The sequence below is a fragment of the Rattus norvegicus genome, chromosome 8 (assembly GCF_021556685.1).
Source record: "Rattus norvegicus strain SHRSP/BbbUtx chromosome 8, alternate assembly SHRSP_T2T, whole genome shotgun sequence".
Classification (NCBI taxonomy): domain Eukaryota; kingdom Metazoa; phylum Chordata; class Mammalia; order Rodentia; family Muridae; genus Rattus; species Rattus norvegicus.
The window spans coordinates 55,821,105-55,840,429 of NC_141541.1; the positions used below are offsets into that span (position 1 = coordinate 55,821,105).

Sequence of the window (19,325 nt, forward strand, 5' to 3'; positions counted from 1 at the left end):
CGAACACAATATCCGACTCTTTATATTCTGTTCTAAGAGGAGAGGAACAAGAGAGAGAAGACACGGTGCCGAGATGAATGCACTTGCTATAATAATGGCTAATATTACTACGGCCTCATCCTCCTACGATTAGTGCTCACTCTTAAGACTCCGGGAACGGGAGAACCTAATTATTTTAGAGGGTCTTCGAGTGAGATTTCACATACTGATCAGCTTTAAGACTCCTCTTTTGTGGTAATTAATGTGACTCATCTCGATATCGCTGTTTTTTTTTTCCAATGTTGTAGGCGTAGTGTCTATTATTAGCACTCTTATAGGTTTGAGGTTTGCTAACAGGAACCTTGACATTCGGGGCTGTTTTCTGGTGCTTCCCCATGTGTGATTTCATTCAGGTTTTCTTCTTCATGCTTCCTCTCAGACAGGTCTGTGCCTGTTTCCACTGATGGCTGCAGGCAGCTCTTACTAGCTGTATCTGTTTAGTGGATCATGTATGTGGTCTCTAGCTAGCAACAGTTTGAATTCTTTTTTCTAGAATGGATTTCACACTTTTTTGTACTAGAATAGACATTATGAAATCAGGATGGAGTTAAGGAGAAAAGTGGGATAGGATTAATAGGCAAAACATTTTTTCATCTCCAACCTTCTGTTTTCAGAAAGGCATATTGTCCAATCCTCCATTGCTCTTTAAAGGTCCAAGAAATGTAGACTTCTGTGAGTGTATCTAGTTCAAACTAAATAAGAATTTCTACAGAGGGGTAAAAGTCCAAGAGAAATGTCTTTTTTTAGCACCAAAAAATGCAAATTTCAAACCTTATATTTGTAACTGGAAAACCCCACCTCACTTGCCTCTTTCTCTGATCTCAACCAAGAGGAGAAACACTGCTCACAACCCTGAGGAAACTACTTATGGGCTTGGGGAATCACTGAGCTACTTCTCCAAATGATGAACTCAACATGCAAGCCCATTGCATTTCTACACAGGGTTTGGTTTTTGCTTTTGGAGTTTCCAAACCTTGGCTTGGGGTAAAGATGCACAGGAGGGTAACCCTGGGAACCAGATCAACCCTATCACTCTGAAGGTCACGGGGACAAACCATGTACCATTTACAACAGAGGTGAAAGTCGCATAGCTAAGACCAGCGGTGGAAAAAGTCAGAGATGAGCCGTAACCACCTCTCAAGCTTTCAGCCCCCAAACGAAAGTGAAAAGGTGCTAGCCATGTTTTCCTGCCATGTCCACTTGTCTATTTTTATTTCCTTCCTTTGATCCTGAGCTCCTCCATTCCTCTTCCCTCCCATCTTCTCTCCCACCCAGTGCCTCCCTCCATCTGCCTCTATTTTATTTTATTCCCCCTTCTAAGTGAGAGTCAAGCATCCTTGCTTGGGCCTTCCTTGTTTAACTCCTTCACGTCTGTGGAGTGTAGCATGGATATCTAATATTTTATGGCTAATATCCACTTATAAGTGAGTACATACCATGTATGTCCTTTGGGGACTAGGTTACCTCACTCAGGATGATATTCTCAAGATGCATCCATTTGCCTGCATCCATTGTGTAGATGTATCAATTTTCTTTATCTATGCTTCAGGTAAGGGATATCTAGGTCGTTTCTAGTTTCTGCTATGAGCAGAGCAGAGCAAGTGTCTTTGAGGGATGGTAGAGCGTCTTTTGGGTATAATTCCGTCTTACACAGTGAGAATGGATCGAAAGCCAAAGTGATAGCACATGCTGGTGAGGATGAGGAACAAGGGAACACTCCTCCATTGCTGGTACGAGTGCAAACTTGGACAACCACTTTGGAAATCAATTTGGTGGTTTCTCAGAAAACTGGGAATAGTTCTATATACCCAAAAGATGAAAAAATATATATATATTTCTGAGCATATACCCAAAAGATGTTCCACCATCGCACAAAGACACTTGCTCAACTATTTCCTTACTTTGAATCAGCAGACATTTTTGGTGATGTGGGAGGAGCAGACACCATCTTTAGGACCAAATGGAGGCAGTAAAAGTTTTCCCCCAAGAGCTGCCATTGGAGATTGTTACAGTTTGAAAGTGAATTATCTGTTAAGGCGTTGGTTGTTCTGGACTTTTTTACCAGCTGCCATGCTTTGAGAAAGTGGTTAATCCTGAGGTCACCCACCTAATCAATGAATTCATCTTGGGATTGATCTGTAATACGATAGCATCTGTGAGAGGGGCCTCCCTGAGAGAAATACGCCATGGGACACTTGTCCTTGGAGCTACACCTTCCTTCCCCGGCCCTTCGTGGTCCATTCTGTTTGCTTCCTTTCTGCCATGACCTGAGCAGCCTCATCCTCCACCCGGCTTCATCACCGTGTGGTTCTGTGCACCTTTGGGCCCGAAACAGAGCCCAGTGACCAAGGAGTTCTGAAACCATGTTCTGAGAGAAACAATCCTGCCCTTAAGAAAAGTAGGAAAGAAATGAGCGAGCAGGGGAGGCTGAGGCCTGGCGGAGGAGTTTGGATGTGTCATCACACCTACCATCAAAAACAAGAGAACAAGGACAAGATGCCCAGAACACAACACAGCACACAGACAGCATGCACACCAAGTGCCCCTGAGACTAATACCTGAGTGAAGTCTCAGCCCACCTTGGTTCTGCTCCCATTAAGAAAGTGCCTGCATTCTGAGTGCCCATCACCATGTTTCTCATGAAGTAGAAGAAATACTCCATTCAGAGAATTCCAGCATTGTCAGTGCTGCTTTAGCCATTTGTCCTCTCTTGTGTCCTTAGTGCTATACTCCAACAATGACATTAGGGATTATTGTTCTCATCAGGAAGTGTCCAGTGTACCAACTTCAAGGACCATTTCATGGCTTCTGTTATTTCCCCCGGGACCCTCCCACAAGGCTGAACCCCGGTTTGTTTGTGAGGACACTGTGGCCTTTGACCACCCGGTCTCCCCGTACCTCTCTGGTGCTGTCACTTTCCAGGATCTTTGTTCCTTTAGGCTTAGTCAGTGGCTTTCAGGAACATCTGATCCAACAGGAGCACATCTCCTTCCACTGTTGCTCCCACCCTGCACCCAGAGTGCAGTGTCTGCTTCTCCCGAGCACCTATCGTACGTACTGTCGGTGGCAGTCCGTAAAGGACACAGTCAGCCAAATCATCCCCATTTCTTTGTCACTTGCTTTTTGGGTCTCTAAAAGTTATATCAGATGTACCTGTCTAAACTGGACGCTACACTGTCTCCTGCTTAGATTTTAAACTGTAAGCCAGGGTAGTTCTTTGACCAGTTTAAGTACTCATTTGGGTCAGACCACATTAGCAAGCCACCTGATGGAGCAAACATGTTTTTTTTTTCCCTCGTGCAAAGGGAACAGAGAGCAGAGTGTGTGCACAAGCAGCTGCCCCCTCCCTGCTGCCATAGTGTGCCTTCTTGCTGAGAAACATATGCAACAAATCAGTTTGTTTTTCCCCCTTTCATCAGCCCCTATAAGACTTTTCAATCACTCTAATTCAGTATGAAAGTCTTCCTGTGGACAGAATTTTCACATTGGACTGGAACAGTTGGAAATCCCAAATAACATGTTTTAATCCCATAATTTATTGAAGCAGTATCAGAGATGTATTATTCAACTTGATGGTCAGGATGACATGTTTATACATATTTAATTTCTTGTTTCTCTTCTGAGTTGAGAAACGTATTAATCATAAGTTTCAGCCCTGTCTTTGCTTATTCATGGTGACCAGGGCTCAGATTCTTAGACTCAGACTATTGAATTCCGTATTCTTACTGATTTTTATTTCAGGAGGCTCAGTCTTGAGGTAGGACCACACATTGTATGAAGTTTCACCTTCAACTCAGTTTCATATTTAAAAAAAAATAGAAAATAGCCCCAGTCACCCTCATCACTACTGTCACACACAGACCCTTGATTGCCAGTCAGTGTGTTGGCCCTCAAGCCTTTCGTTTCAGTTATTTTACCACAGAGATATTTGATATGCTTATAGTAAAGTGTTTTAATTCTGATATCTGAGTGTCTTTCAAGCACTTGGGAATCTCTTTCTCCTTTGGTTTCTATGGTCTGAGCATTGGAGTTGGAGTAGGGTAAATGTCTGCACAGACCTGGCGTTCCCTGTATTACTGAGCCTTCCTTTCAGTGGCGCTCTGCCCATTGGGGGACAGGAGTGTGTCCGACTTCTTTCAGTCCTTCCGGTTCAGTGGAGCCGGCTCTGAGACACACTTTTGCCATTGGTGTCTGTGGTGAGTGGTTCTTCTAAGGGACCCCAAGCTTTTCAACTTTGTTAGTAGACTTCGAAGTCTTTCCTCTGAAGAGTGAATCCCAAGGATTGGGTTCAAGGAGAATTATTGCTTTCAGGGGCTTCCAGGTAAGGACATTAATTTCAATAGTGTTCACTCCTCTTGATTTTATACCTGTTTCCTTATCCATTTTCTAATAACTAATGCCTGGATTGCTAATCCTCAGTTAGTGATAAGTCAGGAATTGGATGGTCAATGGTCACTAACTAGGAGACATTTAGGAAAGACATTCTGAGTTAACTGATTATGCCTGATCCACCTCGCATGATGTTGTCTACCCAGTTCTTCCCCTCCTCTGGCAGTTTGTCATCTGGAAGTGATCCCATCAGCAGTGTCCCTCCTCTGCCTCTTTATTGGTAACAATAGTGTGATTCCCTAAGGAAGAGGAGACTCTGTCCATAAGCGGACCCTGTGCTTATAAAGTGTTTGTGTTTAATTTGTAGTCCCTCCACGTAACTTGATGATCGATATCCAGAAAGACACGGCAGTTGAAGGGGAGGAGATTGAAGTCAACTGCACGGCCATGGCCAGCAAGCCGGCTACGACCATCAGGTGGTTCAAAGGGAACAAGGAACTCAAAGGTATGATGAAGATCGCCCAGGCGTGTAGCAGTTAGCTGGCACTAGACTCTAGAAGGGGGCCTTTGTGGAAATTACAAACAGTTGCCACTGAACCAAAATTACCCATTCAGATACGGCTTCTAATCAATTAGCAAAAACATCTGAGGCCAGAACAGGATGGCTTCCATTGCTTTTGCTCATATCCAGCCCTCTGTGGTTTGAGAACTAACTGTGAACACTTCAGACCAGGAAGAGCTTGTTGTCAGGGATATCCCCAAGTCTGAGACTGTCTCTGTCTGTGCCTCAAATTTCACTGCTTTTATCCTGTTTTGTGGTGACTTGATGGCACGGAACCCCACATTTTCATGCTGTGTGTTCTTTTAAAGTTCCAGATCATTCGGTCTAACGTGCATCACACTGTCTGTCAGCTGTGGGTCTGTGCCCTCCTGCAAGATTGGTTGAATTGCAGACTAAGAGCTTAATGTTAATTATGAATTTACAGAGATGACTTTGCTGGTGAACATGTGATTCTGGTGCCCAGTCTGCCATCCTATTGTGCAAAGTCTCTGCCTTTGGAGTGACCCTACAGGCAGCTTTCTGGCCCTGCCTCTATTTGGGCATTCTCTATTGCTTACACTGTCTCTCTCAGCTGGCAACCTTTGGCTCTATTTCTTTTCTAGGTTGCCCTGAAGTAATGCCCAAACAAAGAACTCTGGAACTTGCCTCTAGTTAACAGATATATTTAGTCGTGTGCCTCAGTCTCCTCTAAAAAAGGAAATGATAATTGTTATTGTGTTGTTATGAAGATGAAATGAGTGAATATTTGCAAAGCATTGAGGAAGTGTCTGAAGCAGAACAAGTGCTATATGTGTGCTCGTTAAATAAATAAGCAGCGGCTAGGAAGAAATTGGCCCTTTTAAAAGGGTGACGTGGAAGTCTATATCCAGAAAAGGAGACCAGCCAATCTCCAAAAGCTCGTTCTGTTTTAAATTCCAACTCCCTAGGTATGGTTTTAGAAGGAAGGAGTTTCTCATTTCCCCTCTGTTTCTCTGTCTCAGTGAGCTGAGGCATTAAATGTGGACTGGTACGGACAAAACATTCAAAGAAAGTTAATGTTGTGCCGTGCTTCAGGGAGTGCTGGGCTCAGGAAGGGACCGCCAAGGCCCATTCACTCCCTCCGGAAGCCTTCTTCCTCCTTTCCTGGGTGTTCTTGGACTTGTCTTGCATCTGGCCGAAAGCCCTATATATTTCTTTGCTCTAGCCCACTGCCACTTCATTTCTTGGGGTCTTCCAGAAGTCTCAGAGTTTAAACATTTCAATTACAATTTCAATTATATAAATCCATTTAGTTGCTTTCCCTCTTAATTGTGGGTGATGGGGGTAAGCAAATGGGCCTTGTTTTTGTCTCCACTGCTGACTGAATTACTTCACGGATTTGGACCTCATCCTGGGTTTTTGGTGGCTGACAGCCTGGTAGATATTTGAAGTTCTGGTGTTTGTGGGGGTGAAAAGCTTTTACCCTTCCTCCTCCTAATGCCACAAGCAGCCAAGCGTCAAGATGGTTGAACTTGCAACTGACTTGGCAGGAAGTTCCAAGATCGAAGGAATATACATTTGAATTAAAATAATGTATATTGCTTAGATTTGGAATGTATCTGAACTACTGTTAAAAGGTTGAAAAGAAAGAAACTAAGGGAAATAACCATTTTATGAGGTCTCCAGTCCCAGGTTGCTCTGCCCTATGACCTTGCCATCATGTTACCTAAAATAACACTGTTTGGGGTGGGGAGAAAAGAAAAGAATCTTGATCTATTTTGTCTCCCACAGGCAAATCAGAGGTGGAAGAGTGGTCGGACATGTACACTGTGACCAGTCAGCTGATGCTGAAGGTGCACAAGGAGGATGATGGAGTCCCAGTGATCTGCCAGGTGGAGCACCCTGCGGTCACTGGAAACCTGCAGACCCAGCGGTATCTAGAAGTGCAGTGTGAGTAACCAAGCATCTTGTTTTGAGGCCAGTGCTTGGAAGCTCCTTGGCAGTCATTCATTGGAAGTCTATGCATTTTGTATGGTGTAGATGGGTTTTCCCCCTGTTGTCTTGGTAGAAAAGTAATCGAAAGATCATTCTGCTGAAATGCTACTGTGTCACCAAGTGCCAATTTGAATGTAAAGATACCGCATCTAACTCAAACATAAAGCTAAAATAGTGCCAGTCTGCTTTAATGGGACTTAAAATCAGCTTCTTTAGTGTCGCCTGTCAGATTCCCAGGCCAACTAAGTCTTGGGTGATTTCCCCTTCCGTCTCTAGTCTATCATAAACAGGTTGTTTACATTTTATCCGCATTTCATGCCAACATTTTCTTCTAAAGTGCGTGTTTAGCTTTAGTTAGAACAGAGTTGAAAGTTAAACTTCATCCATTATCCTGCACGGTAGTGAAACTGTCCCTAACCATCCTGTAAACTAAAGAAGAGGGTTTCCTTGTCTTCTCTGGTATCCTGCTTCCGATACAGAGGATGGAGCAATCTTCTTCCTGTCTGAAGTCATGCTCTATCCAAGTTTGTGACCAAGTGGCCATCTTCTCTCACTTTTCATCAGTAGATTTCTTCTGTAGTCTGGCCTTCGGAAGTTCCAAGATACAGTGGAATATGTGTAGTGGACACTGTTGTGAGGGTTTGGGTGGGTGAGCATTGATTAGAGATCTGATGGGGAAAGGCATTGCCAACTGTGGAAATTCTTACGTTGGTTCTTTAGGGCTGCCATAACGTTTGGCCCTACATGCCTGTCCCCAACCCACAGAAATCCATCCACATTTCTAAATACCAAAGGAGCAAAGCTAAGGACTTATTTGACCCACCTTTCTTCTGAAGACCTTAGAGAGGGTCCTTTTTGCTTCTTATAGGGCAGCTGCTGTGGGAGTTCCCCCAAGGGACTAAGGCAGTGCTTTTCACCTTCCTACTGCAGTGATCCTTCATGTTCCTCACGTTGTGGTGACCCACAAGCCATAAAATTATTTTTTGCTACTTTATAACTGTAATTTTTGCTCTGTTATGAGTTGTAATATAAATATCTATTTTCTAATGGTCTTAGGTGATGTTTCATAGCCCACTCCCATCACTCAGGAGGCCTCCTCGTGTGTCATATAGAGACACACTGTTATCCCCAGATGATCTAGAGTTTTTTCATCTTGAGATCTTTACGATTGCACACGCAAAGATTCTTTTTCCAAATTAGGCCATATTCGTGGGTTCTCAGGGCTTGAATTTGCCTTTGGAAGCCATTTTCAGCTGATCCCCTTTTTTATTGTGTATTTAAATTGTCCAAGTAGAACAAGATGGAGGGAAAGTTATAAACTTGCTTATAAGAGACCATCTTGTCCCAACCTCTTCTTGCCCTGCGAGCATGGCTCAATTTACATTAGAGAGCGCAGGTTTTTCTTGTTAATTCATTTCCTCTACTTCATTATATAGCTTCATTATGAGCATCATGCTTATAATTTTCATATCACTAAAACTATTGTGGTGTAATGTCCCTATAATGGGAAAACAGAAACGATCAGATATTATCTAAATTGGCAGATACTAGATTTCTTGTGACTTTGTTAATATGTAATTCATTTAAGCAAACTTAATATCCATTAATGTTCCTTGTAGGGGCCCATTAGCTTTAATAATACATTAGCTCCTTTGTGAGTCCTGAGTGGATATCCACCCTGTTTCCACCCCTAAACCCTTTAAGTAGTTTCCCGGAGTATCTTTTAAATGGCGTATAGCCCCTCCCACCTACAAAATTACATTCACTGCCAAATGTAGGATCCTTCAAGCAGTATACCTCCTACCCCTGGAAGACGTGGTAATGGTTCCTAGCTTGTTTTCATCTTCTGTAGACTCAAGAGGGATTTGTCCTTCCAAGAAAATGAATACAGCTTTGTATCTGAATCCATTTGGCTCCAATCTAACAAAATACTGTGGGCTCCTCCCTTCAGGCGAGTCACTGCAACACCTTCAACAAATGAGTCTGCAGCTACTGGTCGTTACACCACAACAGCCTCTTGTAGCTGACTCTGTTCTTCCCTCAACTTTAATTATATAAGCGTTTCATTTTTGATGCTTTTGATGGATGGATAGATAGATAGATAGATAGATAGATAGATAGATAGAGATAGACAGACAGACAGATGGGTGAAAACCATCTTGTATGAAGGTAGGTTATAGATTTCAGCACTTTATATAGAATTCAGAAAGGGAATTGGGGGATCTGATTTGTAATCTTAATTAAGGCTCTGGAACTTAAGAAAGTCACCTGGCCCTTCTGTCTGTGAATATCGTTCCATTCCCAGAGCTGTGCTGACCCTTGTGAAGTCAGCCAGAAAGTCTCCATTTCCAGCCAACCTGAGTCTTCTTGAAGAGCGGTACCTCTTCCCTCTCAGAAGCCTCCTGTCCCCAAGGCCGAAGCTCAGGTGCAGTCGGCCCCACGTTAGCCATGGTGGGAGCTCCCAGTCCCAGGCCCTCACAGCAGTTCTTTCTCTGCAGACGAGCGTCACTGTCTAAAGGAGATCAGATTCTTGGTCTGTGTGCACACTGAATTACTAGAGATGCCCATGAGGGATAACATTATGCCTCTCCACTCCCCCTTTTAAGTTGACTCTCATCCCTGAAGTTACCACCTTTATGGGGTCTCTAACCCCTACAACCTCATTTGATATCAGTATACTGGGGGATGTGAACTAAATCAGTCACCACATTCTGCTTGCAGTATAAGGAGTTCATCTACACAATAGAGTTTTGCTGATTTCCTCAATCGTTGATACGCCCTATTTTCCTTAGTCCACTCTATTGTTTTAACCTAACCATGATCTCTATGTTGAAAGCTACACAGGTATGGGTTTTATTCATTATGTGTTTTAATCTAAAAAATTTAAATATACCATTGTTCTTTTTAATGTCTTCTCCTTTGTACACTAAGAAGATTTCTTCAAAATATCATCAGGGATCAACATATAGTTTCCAGGAAATAGTGAGCTTCTTCACAGCCCTCACATCCTATCCTGAGTCAGAAGGCCTGGAAGGCACTTTGGTCTGCGTACCATTTAGTAGCCTCAGTTGTCTTCATCCTGGCCAGTTTAGACAATGAAGAGTTTATGGGATGAGCTCTCTGCTTGCATCTAAGATAAACAAATGTCAACCAGGACATGAGCAGGGCTATGCTTGGTGGTAGAATTCCATACAAGTTAGGTTGTTTTACAAATGATGTTCAGAGGGAAATGAAATTTTCTTCACTGTGCTGTCAACTATCCGCTTGGAGGGAGACAGAGGAGGAGTGGTAAAGAGAAAGGGAGGAGTGTACTCCTCCCCATAAGAGGGAGTCTCCATGTTGCATAGTAGACAAGGTTTGAGCTGTAACTGGGCAATGCTTTTTTTTGTCTTGTGGATTCAAGTCCTAATTAATTGAACCAGTATTTGTAGTGTTTGTTTGTTAGCACCTCTATTTGTGGTACGAAGAGAAATTGTTGTGCCCAATTATGTGAAAAATCAGCCAGATGTGTATGCTGTCATACTTTTAATAACCCTTAAATTTTGGTGAGTACAGATATTAATTGTGTAGTATGCATTGAAGTGATTAACATCAATGTAATTTATCATCTGGAGATTTCTGAACATAAATAAATGAGTTGTTTTGTTCAGCAAGGTGTTGACCCCTCCAGAATCAGTGAATTAAAGTCCCCCCTCCTCTTTTTTATTATAAATATGAAAGGCACCACAATCAGCCAAGTGTTCAGTTATTTGATTTTCTGGGGCATTAGCCGCTCTTGTTTGTGACATTCCCCTGTTGGGTGCTCGTTTGCAAGCTCATTAATAAGGTTTTCTCATAGGAACATTGCTGGGAATGAAGAACATACAGTAGGGCTCTTAGTTTGTTCGCTTTCATTCTGAGGCCCAGCAAGGGTACAGCAGCATGCAGCTAAATGTTTAAAACAGAAAATAATTATGTTAGCAAGGTAGACTTCAGAGCTCTGCTCTCTTAGAAGCTACGCAGAGAACGCTTGTGCCTTTTGAATATGCTGAGCTGTGTGACCCCCAAAGTCCTTCTGTGCCTTTTTTTTTCTTCCCCATCTTGCAAACGCCTTAAAGGTGTTTTGCCCAGATTTACACCATGGTTGATTAGAGCAGAGTGTGATGCAGTTGTAGCGTGGTCAGTACAGCTTCAGATCTGAGGGAATGCGCTCCTGTCAGGTAACAGCCTGTCTAAACGAGACCAGTTCACTGTCTGCGTGCTAAAAGAGAACTGTCTAAATAGCATCAAGGTGGCAACACGTAGCGACATAACCTGGGGACTCAAAGGGAAGCTGTGACCCCCAGGATGGAATTCTGATGCCTTGCTGAAGGAAGGAAAGCATTGCTCTGGACGGACGCAGGGAGCGTGAGCTGGAAGTACTGTGTGCCCTCCATCTTCCCTACCACAGGCCTGCTCTTCAAAATGTTTTGCAAGACATCCTTATTTTCTTCAGGCTTTACCCATTTATAAAAAGAGGGAAACAAATGAAGAGCTGAGTCAAGAAGGGAAAAATGAAACAAAGCTTCCAGAAACTGGTATTGGAGCATCTCCCCTGCCCAGATTACCACCTGACAGCTAATCGCCTGCGTGGGCATGGTTCTCAAAATGAGTTTTATTGACTGGAAGTAGCCAGGTATTTTATAAATCCATATCCCCATCCATCCAAGGTCTAGACAAGGGTAGGTGGTTCTCCCCCCTCCCTGCCACCCCCTACCTCCCATTCCCTCAACTAGAAGAAAATTGGGCATTGGAGAGATGATCAAAATTTGTTCTTTATCTGTGACAAAATGAATGTTTCTGTGATATTGATAGTGCCCTGTGGTGATGGAGGGTGAAAAACCTGGAAATTGGGAAATCTCTCCTGTTTGGACTGGAGGATAAAGCTTCACAGAGCAGCTGCTAGGCTCCTCCCCACTCTCCCAGGTTAATTCTGTTCCCAGGTTGTATTCTTAAAGTGAAAACAGCTGTGTTGTCAGATTGGGCCTGTTGCTGTCTAGTCTCTAGGTACTGTGTCCAGCAGGCTCCAGTGTATGTATCAGTGAGCTGGGTTTCAGAGAGATGATTTCACTGATTATTATTCCTCATGAGAAACAATCAAGGCAGAGAGGCCCCCAACTGAAGCCCAGTTTGTAACCTAGCATTCTTCGTTACAAGTCCAGACCAGGGACAGCTTGGAGTCCTGGAAATTTCCTGTAGACTGTGGGTAATATAGCGCACAGGACCGTAGCAGGTAGGGTTGGGCAAATTGAGAATGATCCGTGAGGAAAGGGCCTTTGCCTTCTGTAGCTTTGCCCCACAGACAGCCCAGTGCTGCCGTCACTGAGTTGATAAAAGATGGCTCTGATTTGGTGTACAGATCCAGTTCTCACATAGTGAAGCTAGACTCCTAATGTACACTCTGCCTAATGGTTTTTAGCTCACCGTATGATTCTGATTCTGTGGAAAGTTAAATGATGGGGACACTGACCTCTAAAATTTAAAAGGAAGAGTCAAGCAAAAATTCTTGATGGTATCCCTGGAGATGCCAGAAATGCCAGGTCATAGTGTCATAAAATGTAGGTTCAACAGTCAAATTACCTGGGCTGATCCTCAAATTTGGGGAGCTGACTTGACCTTCAAAACAGACAGACAAAGCCACAGGTTTACCATATTTTGAGGACTAAGATAGACTTGTGTATTTGTTGCAATTAGTTTCCTCTGTGGTAGACCTAGCCCAGAAGCCATGACCTAATGCTTCCTGGAGCATCATTGTTCAGTAATGCTTTATTATGATCCTGAAGATTTCTTCAAAGCTATGGAGAAGCATTCTGTGAATATGGACCCTACTGTCAACAGAACTATGTTTCTCCAGGGCATGGAATACAACTTGATCCTGTTGTACTGAGCAGGAATTTTAACATCCACTAAATACCTGGTGTGTCCTTCACGGGGAATGTCTAAGCAGGGTTGTTTCATGCCCATCTTAATCTCTTATGACAGCCTATCCCTCTTCAAGAAGTATAATTGGTTCTTTCTATCTGTCCTTTCTTTTCTTTCCTTTGTTTGTTCGTTTGTTTGTTTTGAGGCAGATGTCTCATTCAGTTACCCAGGCTTTCCCAGAACTCACTCTGACACCCAGGCTGGCCTCTAATTCGTGGAAATCCTCCTGCCTCAGCCTCCCAGCTGTTGGGGTTACAGGTATGGAGTATAATTTTAAGTGCTGCAAACCATACCAGACACATACTTTCTACCTTGCGAGTAAACAACCAGATGGGAAAATTAGTCACTAATGTCTCAGGACAGGAGAAAAACAAGCACTTTGCAATCTGCCCTTGCTCCCTTCTCTGGGAGCTCTGCGAACCTGTTCCCAGCCACGTGTGTGTATGTAGTCTCCTTGGGTGCCCTACATTGCCCTCTCCTCATTACAAAGCTGTCTTCCCCCGGCAGTTTAGACAACCGAATTGTAGGGCCTGATTTTTGCTTTGCGCTCAAACAACTTCTAATACGAACCAAATCTCAGGTTAATCTTTGCATTGTTGTTCTACTCCAAACCGCAGTAATCCTCCGTGATTGACAGACTCCTCAGTCACCACTTCCTCCAAGCTCCAGTGCACTGGGGCTGACCCAGACCCTCTCCTAGCCAGACTGGAGGCAGCTATACTGGTACTGCCCTGGGGGATGGGGGCTGGAAATGTGAGCCTTTGATCCACCCGCATCACACCCCACACCCGGTGTGCTTCTGAACATTCGATGAAGATCAGGCATGGAACTTGGAGATTTGCACTCAAGCCTTGTAGTTAGAGGTAGAGATTTTCATGTAGAGTTCTTGGGCCTGTTGTAGTAGCCATGTCAAAGAACATTTGATGTCAGCATGCCCTGATTTAGAACTTCTAGGAAAAAGAGGGAAAGATGCAGGTGCCCCTGGGATAATAGATCTCCTGCCGAGGTATCAGGACACCCCCCGCCCCCGCCTCAGTTCTTCTGCTCTCTGCCACATGGGAAAGATGGCATCCTAGTCAAAGTGGGTGAGGCTCACAGACCTGATATGCTAAGGTCGGGCTTCTGAGAGGAGCCTGTGCGTCTTCATTTGCATAGGAAATTGACATACAGGTTACAGAATCTCGAGTTTCATCTTCTAAGGAGATCACAGAACGTAGTGCAAGGTCAGACTGACATGAAATCAATTGTAATCTGCCAGCAAGCCATTCAGGCCTCTTTAAGAGTTTCCTTTTCTATTTCCCCCTTTATAGACAGAGAAAAAGTACATTTAAAGAATGCCTCATCAAATCACAGAATGTCTTCCGAAAATTATTTTTTTAATTGGTTGCTACTATAGTGTGCCCTACGACCTCCTGGTATTTAACCCTCTGTGCAACTTTGACTAATGAACAAATTTTGTCAGCTGTGGCAATCTTGCTAAGTGTATTAGAGCGGGTTTAAAAGAAATTACAGTGTATTATGGAAACCTCAGATCTTTCCACCTAACTGATTGGCTGCTGCTGATGCCAGCGCTACAAGGGTAATGCGCCTTCAGTGCACAGGCCTAACTACTCTCCTTATTTTCATATAGCAGCTCCATTTGATAATGGCATTAAGCCATTCTGAGCGATACGTCGCTGGACAGTTTTCACTCTTGGACAGAAAGTGTCATCTGGCTTTTAGCCTTATGCCTGATGACACCAACTGAGGCATAAAATGATCCCCCAGAAAATGTGCTAGGCTTTTCCTCATTACTTAAAGACAAACCGTGGAGTCAGGTTCTGTTTCAGAGAAGATTTGGTAAGTTATAACGTTTGATTTATGAATATAATTAAAATATAAATGACGAGCTCTGGCTCTTCAGTCGACCATCTGGATGGTTTGACATTTTGACATCCTCCTGTTGTAACCAGGGCCTTTTCTGGGAGCACTTCATGCCCCTGAGGCGTCACTAGAATCCCTAAGTTTCTGTCCCACCTGTTAAAGATCCTTAAGTTTCTCAGTTAGGGCACAGGAAGGGGAAGAGCTTTGCCTTTAAGTTTCCTGTCCCCTCAGGGACAGATCTTAGTGCTCAGGCCTTCTGTTTGGTTTATAGGATATGAAGATAGCTCAACTGTCTATGGCCACATACTACTGAATGTGCCGAGGGTGAGGGACTTTTTCTGTATAAGACAAGCAATATGGATGTACACGTTCTCTGCCAATCATTAAGGTAACTGTGGCAGCCGTGTCCACACATAACATGGGACCTGGACCATAATTAGAGAAAAAGAATCAGTTACCAAAACTGAAGGTGTAGCTTTTGTATCTTAAAATACAGACTTTAGGTATGGCAATCCCTTCACTTATTCCTGATTGGCATGTGATTGACAACTGGTATTCATGGGTTTTTTTTAATATTTAATGAAAAAAAAACTCACTGGTGCCAAAGAGGCAGGGTGGATTAGAACTTTTCCTGTTCCCTTATTACTGATGGAAGTTGAGCATCGGAAGACCTGAGTGTATCCTCTCCAAATCCACTCTTCCGATTTGCTTGGAAATCACACACAGGAGAGAAACCATAGAAATTTGGCCTGCAGACCACCAAGCAGAGACCAGCAACTTCAGACCAGAGAGAAGGAGCAGCGAGCACACAGAGGCGTGCTTTGGCAAGCACAGGTAGCAAGTGCAATTCAGCTGCTGGTCTCTTCTCCTCCACAAACAGGCTGCAGTCCTCAGTACATGAAAATTAACCTATAAACAAATAGTAAGTTGCTGCCTAGATTTGGGGCTCTCCATGTATGTCAGAAGTCCCCTCAGCCAGAGTTCTTGGACTCTCTTTGGTTTCTGAGTGTGACTTATTAGACAGGTCTTTTGTTATCTGTGTGTCATAACCTCACATTTGTTTCTTCTTCTCCTTTTAAAACATGGATTTCATCAAATAGCTATGTGCCAGGCAGAAGAACTTGTATCACTAAAAATAACAGTCATGCAGTACACTTCAGGGTTCTGTCTAGTCTGAGATACGATCTAAATATGGGTGTCCGGGAGCCCTTGCTTCAGCCCAGGAGCCAGTGCTAGCTCAAGGTCACCGTTTATTCTATGCAAAAGTTTCCTCCTTTCTCTGATAACATTTATCAGGATCCTCACCATTTTGCTTTGCCAGTAAGTCCAAGAGAAGGACTGTGTCACATGCGGTGGCCATCTGGAGCTTTTGTTTTTCTTTATGTCCTCTGACAAGTGATACTGTTCCTCAGAAAGCAGCACAAGTTCCAGTGGGCAGTGCACACTGGTGGGTGTTCAAACTCTTAAAAGGACCATAATATCTTGGGTGACACAGCAGAAGGCATGTGGTGGGATCAAGACTAAAATTTCATCTGGCGACAGCTGTCCTAAGTGAGCTGTCCCACTGATGACTTCCTGTGCAGCGGCAGAGCCCGGCCGGCCGAATTTCTCTCTCCTCTCTCCTGTTCCATAGGAGGAAGACTGATGAGCTCACCACTACTTGTAAAAGGCCAAGGGGCTGCTGTTTAGGTGGTGTGACTGTGTGGGAAAGCAAAACTGTGGTAATTGTTTTGACCTCTCAGCCATCCGATGTCCTGCCCTCTCACACTTGGTACTCCTGGGTCCCTTTCCAAAAATACACATTTACAGAGCCACAGAATTAAACGAGAAGCATAGGAAAATACAGGATTCCACTCAGGTTCTGTTTATAAATGTCTTTGTGTATCTATCCATGTTGATTCTAAGTACGTCGTCTTCCCTCCCTGTTCCCTGAGCCCTTCCACCATTCATTTCTGATCCCCACGCATCCCTTCACCAGCAGTCACAGCTTTAAACCACCGAGGGAAATAAAAATAACTCGTGTTGCTTTCTAGAATGCACAATTGCATGTAAAAGATATGCTTAGCTTTAATTGTGGACCGCCATTGGGAAATGCACTCCCCCACTCTATCCCATGGTGCTGTCCGGTATTGTGTTATCTCTGAGACCTTCAACTAGCTACATTGTTCTATGGGTACCCAAGTTGTCACCATGAAAACTCTTGCTTGTCCCCCTGCAGTTGCATGGTTCCTCAGATAATGGGCTCTGGATGGATGTCAGTTCCCTTTGCTCGGTGTTTACGCCAGGGTGGCTTTATTTGGGACCACCCATCTCTCCTGGATCTTTCCTTCATAAAACTGTTTGAGTGGAATTCAGGAAACAGTTTGATAGAAAGAGCATTGAAGAGACAACTTATTAATATGCAGTGTCAAAACACATTGTCACATGGTAATATGTGATATATGATAAAACGTATCAATTTTGAGCACCACAAAAATCGACAGCTTCACCTCAGCATGAAGGCAAATGAATTTCCCTTAGCTTGACTGAGCTTAGAGATAAACTTCAATGTAACAAAATGTATTTCACAGGAATTGTTTGATGTGCCACAGTTGGCTTATGAATCTCTTATCTAGTCAAGGTTCACTCCTTAGAGTTATTAGTCAATTTAATGTGAACAAATGCCAGGATTACTAACTAATTAGAAGGATGGCGCTGAAGGCACGTGGATGAGGACAGAGCTGGCGGTATGGGGTTCGTGACAGGATGCGGGTCTGATCTTCCTGATGCTGTCGTTTACTAACACCGTGCTTTGTGTCATCACACAGATAAACCGCAAGTGCAGATCCAGATGACTTATCCTCTGCAAGGCCTAACCCGGGAAGGGGATGCATTCGAGTTAACGTGTGAAGCCACCGGGAAGCCCCAGTAAGTGCTGAAGGCCAAGGTTGGCAGAGGGTCGTGAACAGTAAATGTCACAACATGAAGACGTGCATTCCCAACTCATTCGCCTGTCACCTGTCTCCTGCTGTCAAAAGGATGGGTGGCTTTTCAGAAAATGAAGAATATCCAATGGCAGGGGAATAAATATCTATGATTCTTAATGACTGAGATTAGGAGGGAATGTCTTAAATTCTAATCTAAAATTCTAGTGAATTATGTTTTTTTTTTCATTAACAGGCTGGTCAGAGCTATTTTCTCTTACATAAAATTTCATCATGCTAGGCCTGCAAAGATGGGTCAGCAGTTAAGAGTCCTTACTGCTCGTGTGGAAAATTTAAGTTTGCTCCCCAACACCCAAACAACAGGCTTATCCCTCCAGCCTGCTTCTGGCCCCCACAGATACCCACATATGTATGCATACACACAAAAAAAATGTCTAAAATGTTAATATAGCCTCAATGCAACAGGATGTCTGCTAACAGCAGTGTTCTTGCTACAGCTGGAAGGTCAAGTTTTCCAGACTCTGAAGTGCAGAGTTTAGGGCCAGATGTAGACAACAGAATTTGCTTCCAAGTAAAGCAGGGAACTCACTGAGAGATGTGGGGATGCTCCTTGGGGAGAAGGTGGCTGTTCTGCTTAGGACAGGAGCCTGTCAGTCTTTTTTTTTTTTTTTTTTTTTTTTGGTTCTTTTTTTCGGAGCTGGGGACGAACCCAAGGCCTTGCACTTCCTAGGTAAGCACTCTACCACTGAGCTAAATCCCCAGCCCCCTGAGCCTGTCAGTCTTGTGCTGCTGAGGAGTGTGGTGGAGATGCTCTGCTCACCCCACACAATAATCCAGCATGCGTCAGAAGAACAGGGTGGACCACCACTAATGTGGCCAAGAACCCCTGAGGCTGTGCTACTGCAAATTCCTCACAGTCTTCTTAAACACGAGGAGAGCCTTTCATGTTTCTAGTAAAACAAATTGTCTTTAACTGTTTTTAGTGGGGGTGGAATCCCAATTCACAGACTCATGAAGTGGAAGACAGGTCAAGTTGAGATTAAGGTCACTCAAACTTTTAGTGGTACCTAACTGGAAAAACAGCACTGAGCTCCCTCTGCTGTCCCTGTGGTATGATTTCTCCCCACCCCACCCCCCACAGTTCAGGTAAGCAGCATCTTCGTGATTTTCATATAAAGACCTTAGAGCATCTCAACAGAGCTTCCCTCCCAATCCTCAGAACCCAGACGGTGATGGCTACAGAGCCCGAAGTGCACTGTGTTAGAGGGCAGCCTGGCTATGGCCAATCCCTTTGCCTGCTCCCACTCTCCTTTATCCATGAGCTAGAGCCATCCCTCTGCCGGAGGAGGGAGAGCTGTAAAGATAACCTTTGGAGGAAGGTGGACCTGGTTCTGGTTTCCTTCTTCTCTGGTGCTGGTGGCTTATTTGATCCCAGCTTTGACAGAGCTGTCTTTTTCTCTTTTAAGCCCTTCAAAAAGATTCAGATCACTATTTTTATAAATTGATTTATGCCCTAATTAGAAGCTTCCCTTGTTCCCAAAAATCCCATGGATGGAGGGGAACCCTTCTCAGGGCCTCTGACTGTTTACAGCAACTGTGTTCAACAACATAAGTCACATTTATGCTGTTTGGCTTGCCAACCTATATTTTGTGTCTGTAATTTTTTCTCCTGAAGAAGGTACTATGTTCGTTTGCCTGTGCCACAGGGACAGTAA

At 43.8% G+C, this 19,325-nt stretch overlaps 1 protein-coding gene across 6 annotated transcripts in view; it reads left to right on the forward strand.

Moving 5' to 3' along the window:
• The window catches only part of Cadm1 (cell adhesion molecule 1), a 322,470-nt gene that overhangs the window by 262,606 nt on the left and 40,539 nt on the right, over positions 1-19,325 (forward strand). For all 6 annotated transcript variants that reach the window (NM_001012201.3, NM_001436522.1, NM_001436525.1 and 3 more), the window contains 3 exon segments: positions 4,736-4,873; positions 6,680-6,838; positions 17,494-17,593. In NM_001012201.3, the coding sequence (NP_001012201.1) occupies positions 4,736-4,873; positions 6,680-6,838; positions 17,494-17,593 (397 nt within the window).